At 34.8% G+C, this 15,873-nt stretch overlaps 2 protein-coding genes across 4 annotated transcripts; both read left to right on the top strand.

Moving 5' to 3' along the window:
* Positions 1 to 3,791: 3,791 nt before the first annotated feature.
* LOC111314632 (senescence-associated family protein) lies at positions 3,792 to 10,281 on the top strand. Of its 2 annotated transcripts, XM_022916183.2 has the most exons (13): positions 3,792 to 4,278; positions 4,809 to 5,172; positions 5,811 to 5,963; positions 6,316 to 6,389; positions 6,604 to 6,680; positions 6,782 to 6,853; positions 7,952 to 8,020; positions 8,248 to 8,294; positions 8,440 to 8,557; positions 8,645 to 8,713; positions 8,811 to 8,914; positions 9,512 to 9,587; positions 9,689 to 10,281. In XM_022916183.2, the coding sequence occupies exons 2-13, from the start codon at positions 4,871 to 4,873 to the stop codon at positions 9,860 to 9,862; spliced, it is 1,335 nt and encodes a 444-aa protein (XP_022771918.1). In that variant the 5' UTR covers positions 3,792 to 4,278; positions 4,809 to 4,870; the 3' UTR covers positions 9,863 to 10,281. The 2 variants fall into 2 exon arrangements, with proteins under 2 accessions (XP_022771918.1, XP_022771919.1); XM_022916184.2 differs by lacking the exon at positions 5,811 to 5,963 and having other exon boundaries at positions 4,142 to 4,278.
* A 1,468-nt stretch (positions 10,282 to 11,749) lies between these two features.
* Positions 11,750 to 15,873, top strand: LOC111314631 (caldesmon-like protein (Protein of unknown function, DUF593)). 2 transcript variants are annotated; one of them, XR_016332496.1, is made up of 5 exons: positions 11,830 to 13,369; positions 13,473 to 13,676; positions 13,780 to 15,201; positions 15,322 to 15,498; positions 15,594 to 15,873. XR_016332496.1 is itself a non-coding variant. In XM_022916181.2 (4 exons), exons 1-3 carry the CDS (start codon positions 12,067 to 12,069, stop codon positions 15,165 to 15,167), a joined length of 2,895 nt encoding a protein of 964 aa, XP_022771916.2. In that variant the 5' UTR covers positions 11,750 to 12,066; the 3' UTR covers positions 15,168 to 15,201; positions 15,322 to 15,873. The 2 variants fall into 2 exon arrangements, 1 of the variants encoding a protein (XP_022771916.2); XM_022916181.2 differs by having other exon boundaries at positions 11,750 to 13,369; positions 15,322 to 15,873.

The raw sequence follows: 15,873 nt of genomic DNA, 5'->3' as shown, positions 1-15,873 counted from the left end.
TAGGTGCGGCAAGATTTATTTAAAAAGCTTAATCGATTTCGGGATGATTATCTGACTTTGTATGGATCCATGAAGCGTGTTGAGAAATTGTTACAAACTTTATCGTGTTTTAACATTTTTGCCTCATGCAATAAATAGATGACCTTACTTGATATGAGTAATTTGATTGCCTTAAGATATAATATTGTACTAGTTCACATCAGTTTGAGACAGTACTTGACATATCTTCCTATTAGATTTGTACCATTTGCACCATTGGAATACAAAATAATTATGATTGGATTTGTTAATAGTTATCATTTTGTGCATGTACTATTAATTAGTGTTATCATTTATTGTTTCTATTTATTATTCATATTTTATGTAGTGTTAATAACATTATATAAATAATGTTTCTATTTTATGTAGGTGTTTATGAAGCCATTCTTACTAGTACCTCCTATTATATGCAATTGGCATAAAATTCGATATAATTATATTCAAGGATAGGAGATTCCATATATACCCCACATTAAAGATTTCAAGTTATTATTTAGTATAAATTCTTATATAACCACTCAAGAAACAATAGATATTGATTGATTTTTTTTGCAATACTTGTTTATCATATTAATGTATATGTTAACAATTTATATTAATGTTTAAAGTTTATATATTGAACATGTTATCTAATGAAATATTGTTATATTGAACATGTTATCTAATAAGATATGTTATATTGAACAAGTAATCTAATGGATATTTTATAAATATAACATACTATAATGGATGTTTATAAACATACTAAACTAAATAAAAGTAATGACATAAAGCATCAGTACATAATATCAATACATCAATCTTTATCCTTAGGCCTCTTAATTCAAAGACATCCACATGGTAGATGAGTGGGCCCTACTGTTTATGTGGAACTCTCTAACAGGTCTGATACTATCATTTACATAGAAAAGAATGCTCATAAGAAAAGATGATGATGTGGCCATTACTAGTGGTAATGAGGATGGTACAAGCATGAGTGAGTTGAGAGGTGTCAATGTCAATAGGATTGGAGATGAGTGAGCATGATTAGGTTGGGAGGTGCCAATGTCAACAAGATAGGAGATGGAATGGGCATTGACGGCCTGGACGATCTAAGCGATTTAAATGCATGAAATGATGGTGCAGAAATCGATGTTTGATGCAATACTACTGATCTAAATTGATTACTACTTTCTGCTACAGTTAATGACAAGACAATAAAGCATGTACCATGATATCTACATCTTTTCATACATCAATACTCTAATCTAATTCGCTAAACAATACATGCTCAAAATAAAAAAAATGGCCAAGCTCTATTACAAAATATTAATAAGGTTATCAATATTGATAACATTAAATTAAAATTAACAAAGTAATAAAAAACCATAAAATGATAGAATTTATAACTTACTAAATTACTGATAGGTGCAATATCTACCAACTAAGCTTGGAATCCAAATCTACATTTTGGGTTTTAAATTTAACGATATGAAATTGTTGTGATCTAGGCATTATAGTCAGAATAACACTCTCTGAGTCTCCAATATCTCCAGCCTTGATACTCATTCTACACAATGTGCATAAAGCTATATGCAAAATGATACGAGTTAGATGATAATCCTCAATCAACATGGAAAAGAGCCAATAAGGTCAAAGGAATAGTCTGTAAAAATCAAAACTGTCGTACAACCATCTTTGGATGATACAACTCTACGATTACGCCACACTTGATACATCCAATAAAAAAACAACATCATGCAATGGATGCTTTTCTCGTCAATCCACATATAGTTCCTAGCACTAGTCAAATACTGTCAACACATATAGGCACTGTCGTAAAGTTTACAACGTATCATCATAAGTATGACCCTTCCATCATCGAGCATGTGGTAAATCGTTTGTAAATGTCAATATGGCTATTAAGCTCAATGATGGAAAATGTTTATAAATCCACACCTGTATGAAATATGTGAGTAATATTTAACCACATAATCAAATATATGACTAATAATAAATAAATCAAATCATTATAATATGTTTTTAACTAATTATAAATACATACTTGAAGAAATGTCAGATAACCAATAATCTGATGCATGTTTGCTCTACTCACAATGTTAAGCTATCTATATAAATATGTATGACAAGTTGTACCCCAAGCATATCTACCCATGACAGTGATGTCAATTAGTAGGGTTAAGTACATTACTGATACTTTCAATGTGGTATTGTCAAGGAAAAACATACACCCTAGCAAATAGAGTAGAAAAGCCTATGATGCATAAACTATTGTCTCATCATTTGATGTATATATAACATCCTTAAAAGTATCCTGAAGACACTACAGTCGAACAACGAGTCCTTAAGCCTTTATAGTCTCTATTGTAGCCGCAGATACAAAAACTCCAAGTAACCTTACCAGTAGTATGTTTGCCTTATTGATCAATAAATAATTCACTAAAACTATGGTTTTAGTGATCGATATGTGTAGAATGGTGAACATATCACCTAACTTGATGGTCATCTCTCTGAATGACATATGAAAGGTGTTTTTCTCATGTTGTCACCTCTCATCAAAAGTCGCACTATCATGTTATTAATTGCACGATAGTTGCAGTCAATGAGTGAATCCAACATCGACTGGACAAAATTGGCTGAATACGATTATGTGCATCATTTAAATGCCATTGCTGTAACTTCGACCCATAATTAATTGATTCAATGTATCTCACTCTTGTAACAATAACAATAACAACAACAAAAATAAGATCAATAACATAACCATATCAACAATATAAATAATAACATCATCAACAACAACAACAACAATCAACCAATTCACTCTAAAGACATAAACTAACACGACTTGTATTATATGATCAAATGATTACCTTGCCATTCCATATTTGTAATGCCATATGAGATCCAAAGCTTAAAATAATAGATGTATCAATCAAACCTTTAGGAAATAATTCCACTTGCTCTACATTGTCATTTGCATCCTTACCATGATGTTCGTGTGTGGTAGTTCGATAGCTTCCTCATAATGCGTGGAAGGCTTAGCCTAAGAGATGTCATCTATTGTATAATCTTTTTGCTCACCATCCCTCACTTGGCATCTCTTCTCCAAGGCAGTTGGATGCCTCTGACTCGAATCGGGATCACTTTCAGTACCTTTACTTCTATTAGGAATACCTTCACCAATTTTATGAGCCATATCTTAAAAAAAAATTTAAAAAATAACTAATTAAGCTTACACAATATATTTAGCAAAACTTAAACTCAATATAAAATCATTATCAATAGAAAAATGACATTCTTTATTATCATAAACACAAAATGAATAGGGAAATATCGACAATGAGGATCAAGTCAAAATTTTCAAATTTTTATTTAATATAATCAAGACTTCTCAAAAATTCATTTTTGAGAAGCTGGAATTTGACAAACCTAATTCGTAAATCTTGCATTATATTTGCATGATTTAAATCAAATTAATAAAATTTAATCTCAAAATCTTACTTGTAATCAATGAAAGACTTAAAAATTTTATAATTTTGGAGTTAGTTTGATGGATTTAAAATTAATTTTGGATTAAAGTGAGAGATTGAAAAAGAGAAAATGAAGAATAATTTAAAGATGTAAAGAAAAATGTGAATTTATTGGATGGAGTGTATTTAAAAAAATAAAAATTTTAATTTTGAATGCAAGATATATTTAATAATGAAATGTAAAAAATAAATAATGAGATATAAATAGAATTACCCGTTAAGGAATTAAGATGCAAGAACAAAAAAAAAAAAAGTGCAACAAACATTGAAAAAAAAAAAAGATGCAGACAAAAACCAGTGGCTAGAGAAACGCGAAGGCGTTCATGTTTATCCACAGTGGACAGACCTATTTTCGTTTGGACCAAACCAGTTAAAAGAAAACAAAGGCTGCTGATCTAGAGGAAGGGTCCAAAGTAGTTGATGTGGCAACCCAAATCCATAACGCCTGGCCGCTGAATGATAATTGTCAGAAAAAGACCATCGCAATTTGTCTTCATTAGAAAATCTACGACCAATCTCTTCAGTGGGTGCAATTGTTGGCTCTTCTGGGGCCACATGCTTTGCTTGTGGTTGCCATTTCACTTCCCAATTCCCTTGGGTACTCCTCAACTCTCTCTCTCTCTCTCATTTAAACCAGTTTTCCTCCGGTCGTCCTTCTCTTTGTTTCAATCTTTCAAGGTCAAGCAAGTCAGTTTGCTCTCAACAGGTTAGTTTAACTCAGTTTCTTTCTTTGAATTCTTTTTTATTGTTTATTTGTAGATTAATGCATTTATGGCTGTTTTAAGCATTTTTCTAAGTGGGTTGCCAATGTTTTTTCACTTTTAGTTACTGTGTGACTGTTAGATAAGTTCATTTTTGCTGTGAGTTTTTGAAGTTTTGAGTATGTTCTAATGTTATTTTGGTGTATTTTTCATTGCTTGATGATTGTTGTTGAAATTGAACTATTAGGGAACTAGAATAAATCTAATTAATTTATTAATTGTTTCATTCAAGATTTGATTATTTCTTCCCCTTAAAGTGTTAGGACAGTTTCCATTTTTGTTTGATAGTTCCTTTTGTTTCTACAGTTAGAGTTGATTTGGCAATGATTGTTATTAATCGGTTGCATTGTTTCTTATTTCTCATGTAACAGGAAAATCTATTGCCCTAGTTTTAGTATTCATTTTCCTAATGATTCAATTTGACCATTTAAAAATAAATTTCTGTAGCCTAATTTAGATATTTTGTTTGCCATAGCTTTGAGCTGTTGAAAGGGCGATGCTGGCTGGGATCATTTCATTGCTATCTTGATTCTTCCCATGGCATTTACTGCAAGCAAGGTTCCAAGTGGCTCTGCTGTGACTGAGACGGTAGGCAACACTAGGCCACAGGGTAAAATCTATCCCATAAGTCAAGGGTTTGAGCGTCGGAGGCTGAGAAATGCACATCTTTTGATGGCGAAATTGAGCTTTCCAAATGAACCTCTGGGAAGAATATATGGAAAAACAGGTGGTTTCACAGTCACACGGGGATCTTTGGTGATGTGCTTTTCAACAAGAACTCAAAATTCTGAAGCAACGGAATCTGTTAAACATTGTGCAGAGTGCTCTGATGAATCTGGGTAATATTATTGTCTGTTTTAATATCTAATTTTTGGTATTTGAGGCCTCAGGATTTGAACCCTGATATGAATTATAATCTGTGGCTGCTGGAACTACTTAATTCAAATATTTGGGCCTTTCAAAATTCTCTGCTATATTTTTTATTTCATTTACAGAAAAGATTATCCCCTTTCCCATTCATCATCATATACTTTTGTTTTACAGTGGTTTGCCTTGACAGGTATAAATTATGCTCTAATTGTGATTAGCTAAGTGATATTTCATTTTCATATTTCTTGATCTGGGCTAATCCTGAAACTAAGTGATTACTGTTCTGTCATTTTTCGTGTTATGAATTATTGTGGCAATAATGTGTTTGTTTGGAAATCTTCATTTTTCTTTGCAACTATTCTTTTCCCTAGCCTACATCATTTCTACACCTACCAGATCAAGGCCTGTACCATTCCTTTTTCTTTATCCTCTAGTTCTGTTTCATCAGACACTCTGTTGAGTTTTTTTTTTTTTTTTTTTTGAGTAATTTGCCTTGTGAGGTATAAATTAGGTACTAGATGTAATTTAGCTAAGTAATATTTCATTTTCATACTTCTTGATATGGGCCAATCCTGAAGCTTATTGTATGCATACTGTTGTGAGTCAGTGCACAGATTGCACAAGAGGAAGTTGGTCATTCAGTTTTGCCTGGGAGAACAATACATTCAAGTCGAGGCTTAGCTGAAGCTTGTAGATTTGCGTGCAATGATGCAAAGTTTGTAAATGAAAGGGCCCGTAATGACCTTGTTTTGCTTTCTCGGTAATATTCAGCAATGCCCTATATCAGTCAAAAAGCTTACCATGATAATCAGCAATCAGCATAATTCTTATGTTCAGTATTACATTTATGTTGACATGCTTTATATTCTAACATAAATTCACTAAATTTTTTTATAACTCCAGTGCTAATGCAAACTCTGCAAAAAAATAAATAAATAAATAATGTCCAAAACTAACTTTCAGTCCGTGAAAACTGTAAAGGATCTATTTAGCTGGTTTAAATTATTGGTTATTCACAGCTTGTTGAGGATCATTTTATGTTTCACATGCCCTTATTAATTATTTTGGCTAGACGTGTGATTATTGTTTTGCTATTTTCCTGTTTTCTTTAGTGGCATAATGAGGTTAGATGCCCGTGCACGTCAGGATGTCGCTATTCTTGGGTCAGGGTTTCTTAAACTTGACGGTAATGCAGTAGTTTCATAAAATTATTTGAAAGCTTCTCACATCTTTTACTATGGGAAACAAAGATGCAATCAAGCAGTGTGTAAAATGAATTTAGATTGTAACATTTTAACTGAAACAGACTTGTTTCATTTTTATGTTGTGCCCAAAGATATTATGATCTTTCACACATTGTTTTTCAATGTGATGTTTCATTTTTAATTTATGCTATGCAGCTAGGGCAAGAGAAGATACAGAAAAAATTGACCGAGATGTGAAGAAAAAGGCTGAATGTCTTCATCATATTGCCACTGTATGTGTATTTAGATAGTAGTTTCTTTTTTCTTAGAAGTAAGACATGTAGTGCTGGTATCATGGATCTAATGTCATAAACAACCTTGTATCCATTTGCAGATTTTAAAAGACAAGGCAGAATCTAGATTGAAAACTGCTGCTGACAAACATTGGAGTGATGGTGCATTGGAGGTAGGGAAGGCAAAAAGACCCGAACCCGTCGGGTTTTGACCCGACCCGACCCCTTAGGGTCGGTTTTTTTTTTTTTTTTTTGAAAATCGGGTATCGGGTCGGGTAGGAGAAAAAAATTTCGGGTTCGGGTCGGGGTCGGGTTTTAGGCAAACCCGACCCAATATATATAAAAAAATTATTTTTTTTATTTTATATTTAATTATATATATATTTTTATATATATTTAATTTTATATTTATATTTAAAATAATATTTTATTAATTTCGGGTCGGGTTGGGTCGGATTTAATTTTATATACTGTCGGGTCGGGTTCGGGTATTACATATTTAAAATCGGGTCGGGTTCGGGGCGAGCAAAAACCCGCCCCGACCCGACCCGTTGCCATCACTAATTGGAGGTGCTTTTTGTCATGCATCTTTCTACTTTCTTTAATATCTTTCCTTACTGGTTAGCTTGTTAGTTGGTTTGTATTTGTTATTAACTTAATGCGATTTCCATTTACATACCGAAAGGTTGCATCAAGTTAATAAATCTTCTAGAGAAGGAAGGAAAAGCGTATTAATTGCAACTAAGTGTAGCTGATTCAATCTACTTGTATCAGTTGTTGAATTTGATAAATAGTTTTTGTTGACATCTTTTTGAAAAAATTTTGCTAATGTTAACAGAATCACATAATTAGAATATCTGGGGGTGTTGAATTTTAAAGCAATAGTCAAGACAGCTACCTACTCCTTTAGAAGCATTCACTTCATCTAGAGAAAGAAAAAATTTTGTCAATACTGTGTGTAAGCTGCCTTAAAGTTAAGCTCGTGACAGAAAGATGTAAAGGAGATTATTCACTGGGCCACATATAGGAAATCTGTTGGGTATAAGACATTATTTGGATGAAATAACCTGAATAGAAACAATTAATTAGGGTGCAAGATATAAAAAAATGTAATGTTGAAAAAGAACTAATTTCTGGTTATATCTCAGGAAGGCAACATCAAACAATTTGCAAAAGTGTTTTGAATGTGTCTGAGAATATAGTCTACTTGTTGTGAATAATAAAATATTCAAGGTAGTAAATCCTGATGCAGCCTTTTGGCTCTCTTCCAGGCTGATCTGCGCCGTGCTGACTTCCGTGCTAAGCAGCGTGCAATGGAGGATGCCTTGATGGCTTTGGAGGTTAGAGGAACAGTTATTTATTTTGAATATTATGCTGATTATTTTGTTGGATTTTCATATAGGATTATATCTGTATCATAGTGTCTAGATGCAATTTATGGTGTTGAATGATGCATTCGGCTCTTTTCTTAAAAAATCCCATATTTGCCACAAAGAAGGTAATAATAACGTCTATATTTCTATGCCTCCATGGCATTTATGTTTTTTTCATTTTGTTGGTTGTGCAGTTTATGAAAAATATTCATGACATGATGGTTAGCAAGGTGTACAAATTGTAAGTTCCTTTCATATTGACAAGTTTCCTCCAGTTTTTTTGTTTACTTTTTTCTTTTTCCCTCTAAATGTTGTAGGATTATCAAGTGTTGAAGCCTTAAAATTTTAACCTTTTGTTTGCATGTGCATTTGTGTGTCTTATCCAGCCCACTGCAATGGGGAAAAGGCTCACTTTCAGCTAGTGACTTAATGCTTGAGAAAAATGGGAAGACTATTGATTTTTTTAATGGTGAAGTGTCTACCGATCGCATTAATGCCATTCAGGTCCTTTATAATTGCTCTTTTACTACTGTTTCCTTTATCAGTTGCATCAGGAAGCATAACATCTAGACCATTTATGTTGACATACAGGAAGCTTACTGGAGCATAGCATCTGCACTTTCTGAAGCTGATGGAATTGACTACACAGATCCTGAAGAGGTCCAAATTGAGTATTTGTATCCCTCATCTGATGAACATATGATTTAAGCAAGTTTTATTGTTTCTTAATTTACTTTTTCTTTCCTTTCCGGAGCAGCTTGAGTTGTTAATAACAACTCTTATAGATCTTGATGCAATGGATGGTAAGACCAGTGTATCATTGCTGGCAGAGTGTTCGAGTTCTCCAGATGTCAGTACGAGGTAAGATGTTTAAGAATAGTAAGTATATTTTTCATTTAGAATTGCAGCTCGCTATCGTTAATCATCACCATCGAATGCATAATGTGTTGATGTATGTTTAAGTATATTTAGGAATGGCTAGCCATTTGTCTTCCTAAAAGAATGAATTTGAAGTGAAATTCGATTTTCTCATATATAATCCACCCTTTCATGCGTTCACAAATGTTACATTAAAACATTTTCCAAATTATTCACTGTACGGTTTTCATTTTGTTGGATAATGACCTCCAATCGTTGAATTGCACGTATTCATGTAGAAATTGTCACCTTTCAAGTTGTGTTCTTGCCGATTTTTTATTCTGACTATTTCCCGATTGACCATGTCTTTACATTGTATATATAGATTTAGAAAATACATTAAATTTAACTTCTTCCTGTGGTTTATTTATACCCTATTCAGTAACCTAATCTGTCCTCTAAAGAGCGATGTCCAATCCTAGTCCCCCAAAACCATAAAGAAAAGGAAGAAACTCTTAGCCTTCCTGATTGGTGTCTATTTTGACACATGATCCCAGATTGTTGAGCAATTGATGTATCCTCTTTATTCATGTGGTGCAGACAAGCATTGGCTAATGCACTAGCAGCAGCTCCATCCATGTGGACTCTCGGAAATGCAGGAATGGGAGCATTACAGGTGCTTTGCTTATTTTTAACCCTCGTACAAATTAATGATATGTAACTTGTTTTTCTTTCCTTAATGGTGGCAACTTAAATGTTCCTGATTCATCCTTGTAGAGACTGGCAGAAGATAGCAACCAAGCTGTTGCTGCCGCAGCATCTAAAGCAATCTACCAACTAAAGAAACAATGGGAAATAGAGGAAGGGGATAGCTGGAGGTTCATGATGAATCTGAAGCCGGTGGAGGAAACAGATGGAGATGGTGACAAAGATGATGCAGATAAAAACTAAGCAATTAAAAAAAAATTATACTGTAGATATCTACACAGGTTTAACTAGCTGTAGGATAAATCCACTCCATCAAAGGAAATAATGAATTCATGTATGCTGATGTACTGAAAAGGCTCGTATACATTTCGATTTCAGTACATTTAGATTTCAGTACTTCCTGAAAACATCTTTTCACTTGCTTGTTTCATAAGGTAGACAAGCATGCATATTATAAGCTGCTTGAATCCAAAATCTTTACCCAAAAACTCTCATTCTCTCAGCTGCATAATCTGATACTAAGCTGGCTCAAGGAAATCACATAATTTAGTTTTGATTTTGTCTGTCAAGGTGTGGCGCTTATGTAAGATTAAGTTTCTTGTGTAAGATCAACATCTTCTTTTCTTAATAAAATCTTAATTCATGTGCTTTGTTTGCTTTAACGTATCCTTTTCTTCTTTGATATATGCTCTTTATGGGGCAATTCTTCTGTTTTAAAAGAAAATTGCTAGCCAAATCAGCAAAACAAGTACGTCAGGGAAGCCATGGATGATAAAGTAACAGATCCTAAGGGATGTCCGCAATGTTCCAAATTGTTAAGCAAATTTCAAATTAACTCAGGGTTGGACTCTTAATTCTTTGTCCTGGTAGAGTGCTGGTAGATCTAACATTCCTATAAAAAGGACCCAATTAGTGTTGGCTCCATATTACATTTTTTACATCTGACCATCAATTTTGGCCCACAAACAATTAAGTTCAGATTATCATGGCCAGACTCCATACCTAAGAATGAAGCAAACTGATCACTGTTCCCCTCAATTGAGTAATTTTTCTTTGACAATCAATCTGCTTTCGGAATTGAATCTGGTCACATTTCACTTTTTCCTAATCTATCTGTCTCTTAATCAAGGTGTTGGTTTGGTAAACTTTTCCAGAAATGCATCAATTAGCAAATGCTTAATGATTCTCGAAGTACAGGAATGAATTTTTGAAAGAAAACAAAATAAACAAAAGGTGAAGGCCAGAAAGGAAAAGCAAGAGAGGGACCATGAATCCAACCACATTTACTACCAGCTTTGTTTTATAATAATAATAATAATAAAAGGAAAAAAAAAAAAAAAAGCTCTTACGTCACCATCAAAGTACCCCTAATTTGTTCCACTTCCCTCTCTTTTTCCACTAAACTTTTTTTTTTCTTAGCCTTTCCATAATGTCTGCCATTGTTTGACACCTATGTTCCATCATTATTCCCTTCCCTTTCCCTTTAACTTTAATTATAAAACAAAATAGAATCCCATGTTTTCTTTATAACTGATCACAATGCTAACAGCTTTACAGCAATATTCAAAAAGCAATGCCAAACATTTCCCATTTCTTCTACTCTATTTTAAGGGTAATTCTTTCACATTACAATTTTTGTATCTTTTAGATTGTAGACTATGATTGGTATTTGAATTTAAAATTTTCAATTTGAAATTGATTTCAATATTATTGAGCTATCTGCTTATTAGTAAATGAATCTTACCTCCAGACATGTTAGCTACCTAAAATTTTATTGACCTAAGCTTAATATAACAGAAATCAATGGACCCAATAATCCTTGAATATGGGTGCATCAGAGTTTTAGAATTAAAAGAAAAAGAAAATGTCTTTCTGATCCTTGAGAGCGTCTGTCTTGCTAATAGAAACAGTACATTGCATGTGGGCCAACAATAAACTATACAAAAATGGCCCACTACCTTAATCACATGGGAGGTGGGCCATCCTTTGCGCGTGATGTAGCCCCAATGAATGCAGGTGGCCCTAATGCATGATCCAGATCAATACAGCGGATTTAGGAAGTGCTGGTCCCACCAAAAAGACATGTCAGCACCTTTACATGACACTTGGTATTATTACACAAACAAGTTCAATGTAAAAAATTTTTTTAAGTTCTTTACTGTTGAATCTTCAGCCGTATATCCATAAGTTCCTTCAAACTTGTCATCTTCAAGTTCTGGTTTAATATCATACCAGCTGATCTAAATCAGTTGGCATATAAAACGTTAAATATATTCTGTAAAAGAAAAGTAAAACTAATTCTCTAAGAACCAATCTCTGTTTCCCTTGCCACAAACATATTTTCTGCTCTTTTTCTCAAGAAAAAGACTCAAACCCTTACCCAACATTTCGTTTTTCCATCTGATTTTCTGCCTCTGTAAATAGCAAGAAGACAATAGCAAACATCCATGGCTGCAGGCAACAAGTTTGCAACATTTTTGCATAAAAACACCAGCAAAATCACTGTCATTCTAGTCTATGCAGTTCTGGAATGGATCCTTATCATTCTCCTTCTGCTCAACTCTTTGTTCACTTACCTGATTACAAAGTTTGCCAACTATTTTGGCCTTAAACCACCTTGTCCCTGGTGTTCTAGAGTTGATCATGCCTTGGAGCATGGCAAAAACTCGAACTCTTATAGGGATCTTGTTTGTGATAAGCATGCTACTGAGATTTCCAAATTGAGTTACTGCTCAAGTCATCGAAAGCTAGCAGAATCACATCTCATGTGTGAGGAATGCTTGGCTTCTAGACCAACTCCTAGTGATAATAAATCCATTGGAATGACAAGGAGAATTGCTTTCATTTCGTGGGTGACTGCTGATCACAAGCTTGACAATGGTGAAAAGGTTAGCCCTTGTTGTTCTTGCTGCAAGGGGAGCTTTGGCAGCAAACTTCATCCTCCGTATTTCTTGTTCAAGCCTACTTGGGGTACTTTGGATTATGCACACAAAGGAAGTTTGATCATAGAAGCAGTAGAAGATGATGCGAGTGAAAGTGATCGGTGCAAAGAACCAAGCACACCTGACAGCCAAGCAAATGACGAAGGTGAGGATATGATTGAGATCAAACTGAACAATGAGGAAGATCACAACGAAAGTGATGAAGAGGCTATAGCTGAACCTCAGATTCTTTCTGATGTTGAAAGTTTTCGATTTGGTGAAGCAGCTGGAGAGGAGTGCTCAAGGTCTGTGTCAAACTCGCAAGATACATACCACGAAAAAGATGTACATGAAGATGATAAATCAAGCAGCATGAACATCACAGAGAAGCATTTTAGTGTTACAAGTGATATCGTTAAGCCTTGTTTTGCAGAAGATCATCAGCTAGCGTTCATCAACCTGCACCCTCAGAAATGTGTTTCTGATCGTTTATTTCCTGTTGAATTAATTGATTTATCAACATCTGCAAGCCACTGCTCAGAAAAGCAAGATCTGGGGAAGCAAGATAATGAAAATGAAACTAGTGATTCTCCTATTGAAGAGACACCATTACATGCTATAGATGCGAGCGCAGAGAATACTAGTCCGAAAGAAGTTGAAAGCCTGGAGCTAGGTGCTGGTAACATTAAGAATATATCCATACTACATGCTGACAAAGGAAGAAAAGATTTGGTCGATGAGGCACGTGAACATGAAATTACCACGCATGGAGCTATGGATGGCAATTACACAGAAGCTTCAGCTACAAAAGAGCCCAATGATCCTCCAGGTATGCAAAACCGAACACAATGAAAATTCTATAAAGTTTATTTCTTTAACCATTGTATATTATTGCTTACCATATCCATTTTAAATGTGTTCATTTCGAGCAGCTCATCAACAAGACAAGAATGATCTTAGTCTGTTGGTTGAGCAACCACAACCCGAGACATTTTTAAGCACTCAAGACTCAGATCTGCCTCAAGTTCAAGAGTCAGTTCCTTTATTGCAATGCTTACAAGAAGATGGTTTTTCCACATTTAAGAATAAAGCTAAAGAGGTTGACGCTTCTGAATCATACAATGCTGAGAATGTCGGTAAGCCGACACTTGTCTTGATTACAGTGTCCAGCATTTCATCTTGTGGATGGTACATAACATATAACAACATAGCTTCTTAATCCATTTTTGGTTTTACTAGGTGCAAATCAAAGGGAGAAGAGCACAATGGAGAATAAAATGATTTCAAATGATGAGAATCAAGACGGAATAAACACTTCTTTATCTGTACATCTGGATCGTAATGAAGCAGAGGAGGAAAAGTTTCCTGACACTCCAACTTCACTTGAAGGTATGCATTACTTGCATAAGAAACTGCTACTCTTTGAGAAAAGAGAATTGGGCACGGAGGAGTCTTTAGATGGGAGTGTAGTAAGTGAGATGGAAAGTGGTGATCCAATTCTAACCATTGAAAGGCTGAAAACATCCCTAAAAGCTGAAAGAAAGGCATTGAGTGCTTTATATGCAGAACTTGAGGAAGAGAGGAGTGCTTCTGCAATTGCTGCTAATCAGACAATGGCTATGATTACCAGGCTTCAAGAGGAGAAGGCTGCAATGCAGATGGAAGCATTGCAATACCAAAGGATGATGGAAGAACAATCTGAATATGATCAGGAGGCCCTACAACTTTTGAACGAGCTCATGATCAAAAGAGAGAAGGAGAAGGAAGAACTTGAGAAAGAATTGGAAGTTTATCGCAAGAAGGTTTTTGATTATGAGGCAAAAGAAAAGATGAGAAAAATGAGGAGAAGCAAAGATGGAAGTGTGCAAAGTAGGAAATCTTCTGCTGCTGGCAGCTATGTGGAGGACAGTGATGAGCTATCTATAGACCTAAATCGTGAACCGAAGGATGAAGATAGCAGCTTTTCTGGCCACCTGGAGAGCAGTGATAATACTCCTGCTGATGCAGTTCTTAATTTGGAGGAAATGGCACTAGATTGTGTAAACCATATAAGTGCCCTTGATGAATCATTGACAGAATTTGAGGACGAAAGACTGTCCATCCTAGATCAGCTTAAGGCATTGGAAGAAAAGTTACTAACTATGGGGGATGATCAATTCATGGAGGATTTGAAATCAATTCAGAATTCCTTCAATGGTTTTGATGAGAATAATGATCTGAGCAGTAAAGAAGATGGATTTTCAAAACATAGAAGTTATCCAGAGGGCAAAACCATGGCTTCCATGGCAAAGAGTCTCCTCCCTTTCCTGGATGCAGCAGATAATGAAACAGAAGAAGGATTGATATACAAAAAACAAGGAGAATGTGAACCAGATGAAATGCAGAAATATCCATGTCCAAATTTTGACTTGGATAGTAAGAAACTTGCAATTGAAGAAGAGGTGGATCATGTTTATGAGAGGCTACAAGCTCTTGAAGAAGACAGGGAATTTCTAAAGAACTGCATGGGCTCCATAAAGAAAGGAGACAAAGGAATGGACCTTCTCCAAGAAATCTTGCAACATCTCCGAGATCTAAGGGCGGTGGAACTCCGAACAAGGAACATGAGTGCTGATCCACAAGGATGATTTTAGGCTTGCCATATATAAAAGGAATCACCTGGTAATTCTATATTTCATCTCATATATTTTGAATTGTCTACATTAAAATTACACATCACGACTTTCCTGTCAAATTAATTGCTCAAAACATTGATAAGATTAATTTGTTTGATAAGTGCAGGATGTATTTCCAAGCTTCAGCAGGACTACTCTCTAGATTAAAGTGGTCTGAAACTTCATTTCACATTGAACATTTTGGACCGGAAGCTCCCGGAATCCAATTTTTTCCCTGAAAAGATGGGAATATCTCCAGATGGATGGGGAGATTCCCAATCTGGTTTTCTTGAATTGCTGAGTGGTAGGCAGACTTAAAAACTAAAGTCTGCACCCCCCCCCCCCTCCCAAGTTTTCTTTTGGGTTTTCAAAAATGAAGCAAAGCCCCAAATTTTGCAGGATCTCCTCCTTTGCTGCCTTATTACAAGAAAAGTCGAAAAGAAAGGAGAGCATACTGTCTACCTGGTTTGATCATGTAGGTAAGATAGTTGAGAACCTAGTAATTTGTTTTTCTTTTTCTTTTTTTCCCCAACACTAGTTTTCCTTTACTCTTTTCTCCATAAGGTTTGGAGGAAGGATTCGAAAGGAGAGCAATGGAGGCTTTAGCCTTTTCTCTCCTCTGTTTGCATCAGGTAATGTTACAGATGTTATGAACTTTATGGAATTCAAACTTGATCCA

This window comes from Durio zibethinus, chromosome 23, assembly GCF_047325235.1.
Source record: "Durio zibethinus cultivar Kanyao isolate XHJ-2024 chromosome 23, ASM4732523v1, whole genome shotgun sequence".
In the NCBI taxonomy this organism is placed as follows: domain Eukaryota; kingdom Viridiplantae; phylum Streptophyta; class Magnoliopsida; order Malvales; family Malvaceae; genus Durio; species Durio zibethinus.
This window is presented reverse-complemented; position numbering and strand designations above follow the sequence as displayed.

Excerpts from the sequence above, each read along its gene's own strand:
- LOC111314632 (XM_022916183.2), top strand. The coding sequence starts at position 4,871 with ATGGCATTTACTGCAAGCAAGGTTCCAAGTGGCTCTGCTGTGACTGAG. Across the intron at positions 6,390-6,603 it reads AGGGTTTCTTAAACTTGACG|CTAGGGCAAGAGAAGATACA; the intron begins GTAATGCAGTAG and ends TATGCTATGCAG. Across the intron at positions 6,854-7,951 it reads GGAGTGATGGTGCATTGGAG|GCTGATCTGCGCCGTGCTGA; the intron begins GTAGGGAAGGCA and ends GCTCTCTTCCAG.
- LOC111314631 (XM_022916181.2), top strand. The coding sequence starts at position 12,067 with ATGGCTGCAGGCAACAAGTTTGCAACATTTTTGCATAAAAACACCAGC. Across the intron at positions 13,370-13,472 it reads AGAGCCCAATGATCCTCCAG|CTCATCAACAAGACAAGAAT; the intron begins GTATGCAAAACC and ends CATTTCGAGCAG. Across the intron at positions 13,677-13,779 it reads ATACAATGCTGAGAATGTCG|GTGCAAATCAAAGGGAGAAG; the intron begins GTAAGCCGACAC and ends TGGTTTTACTAG.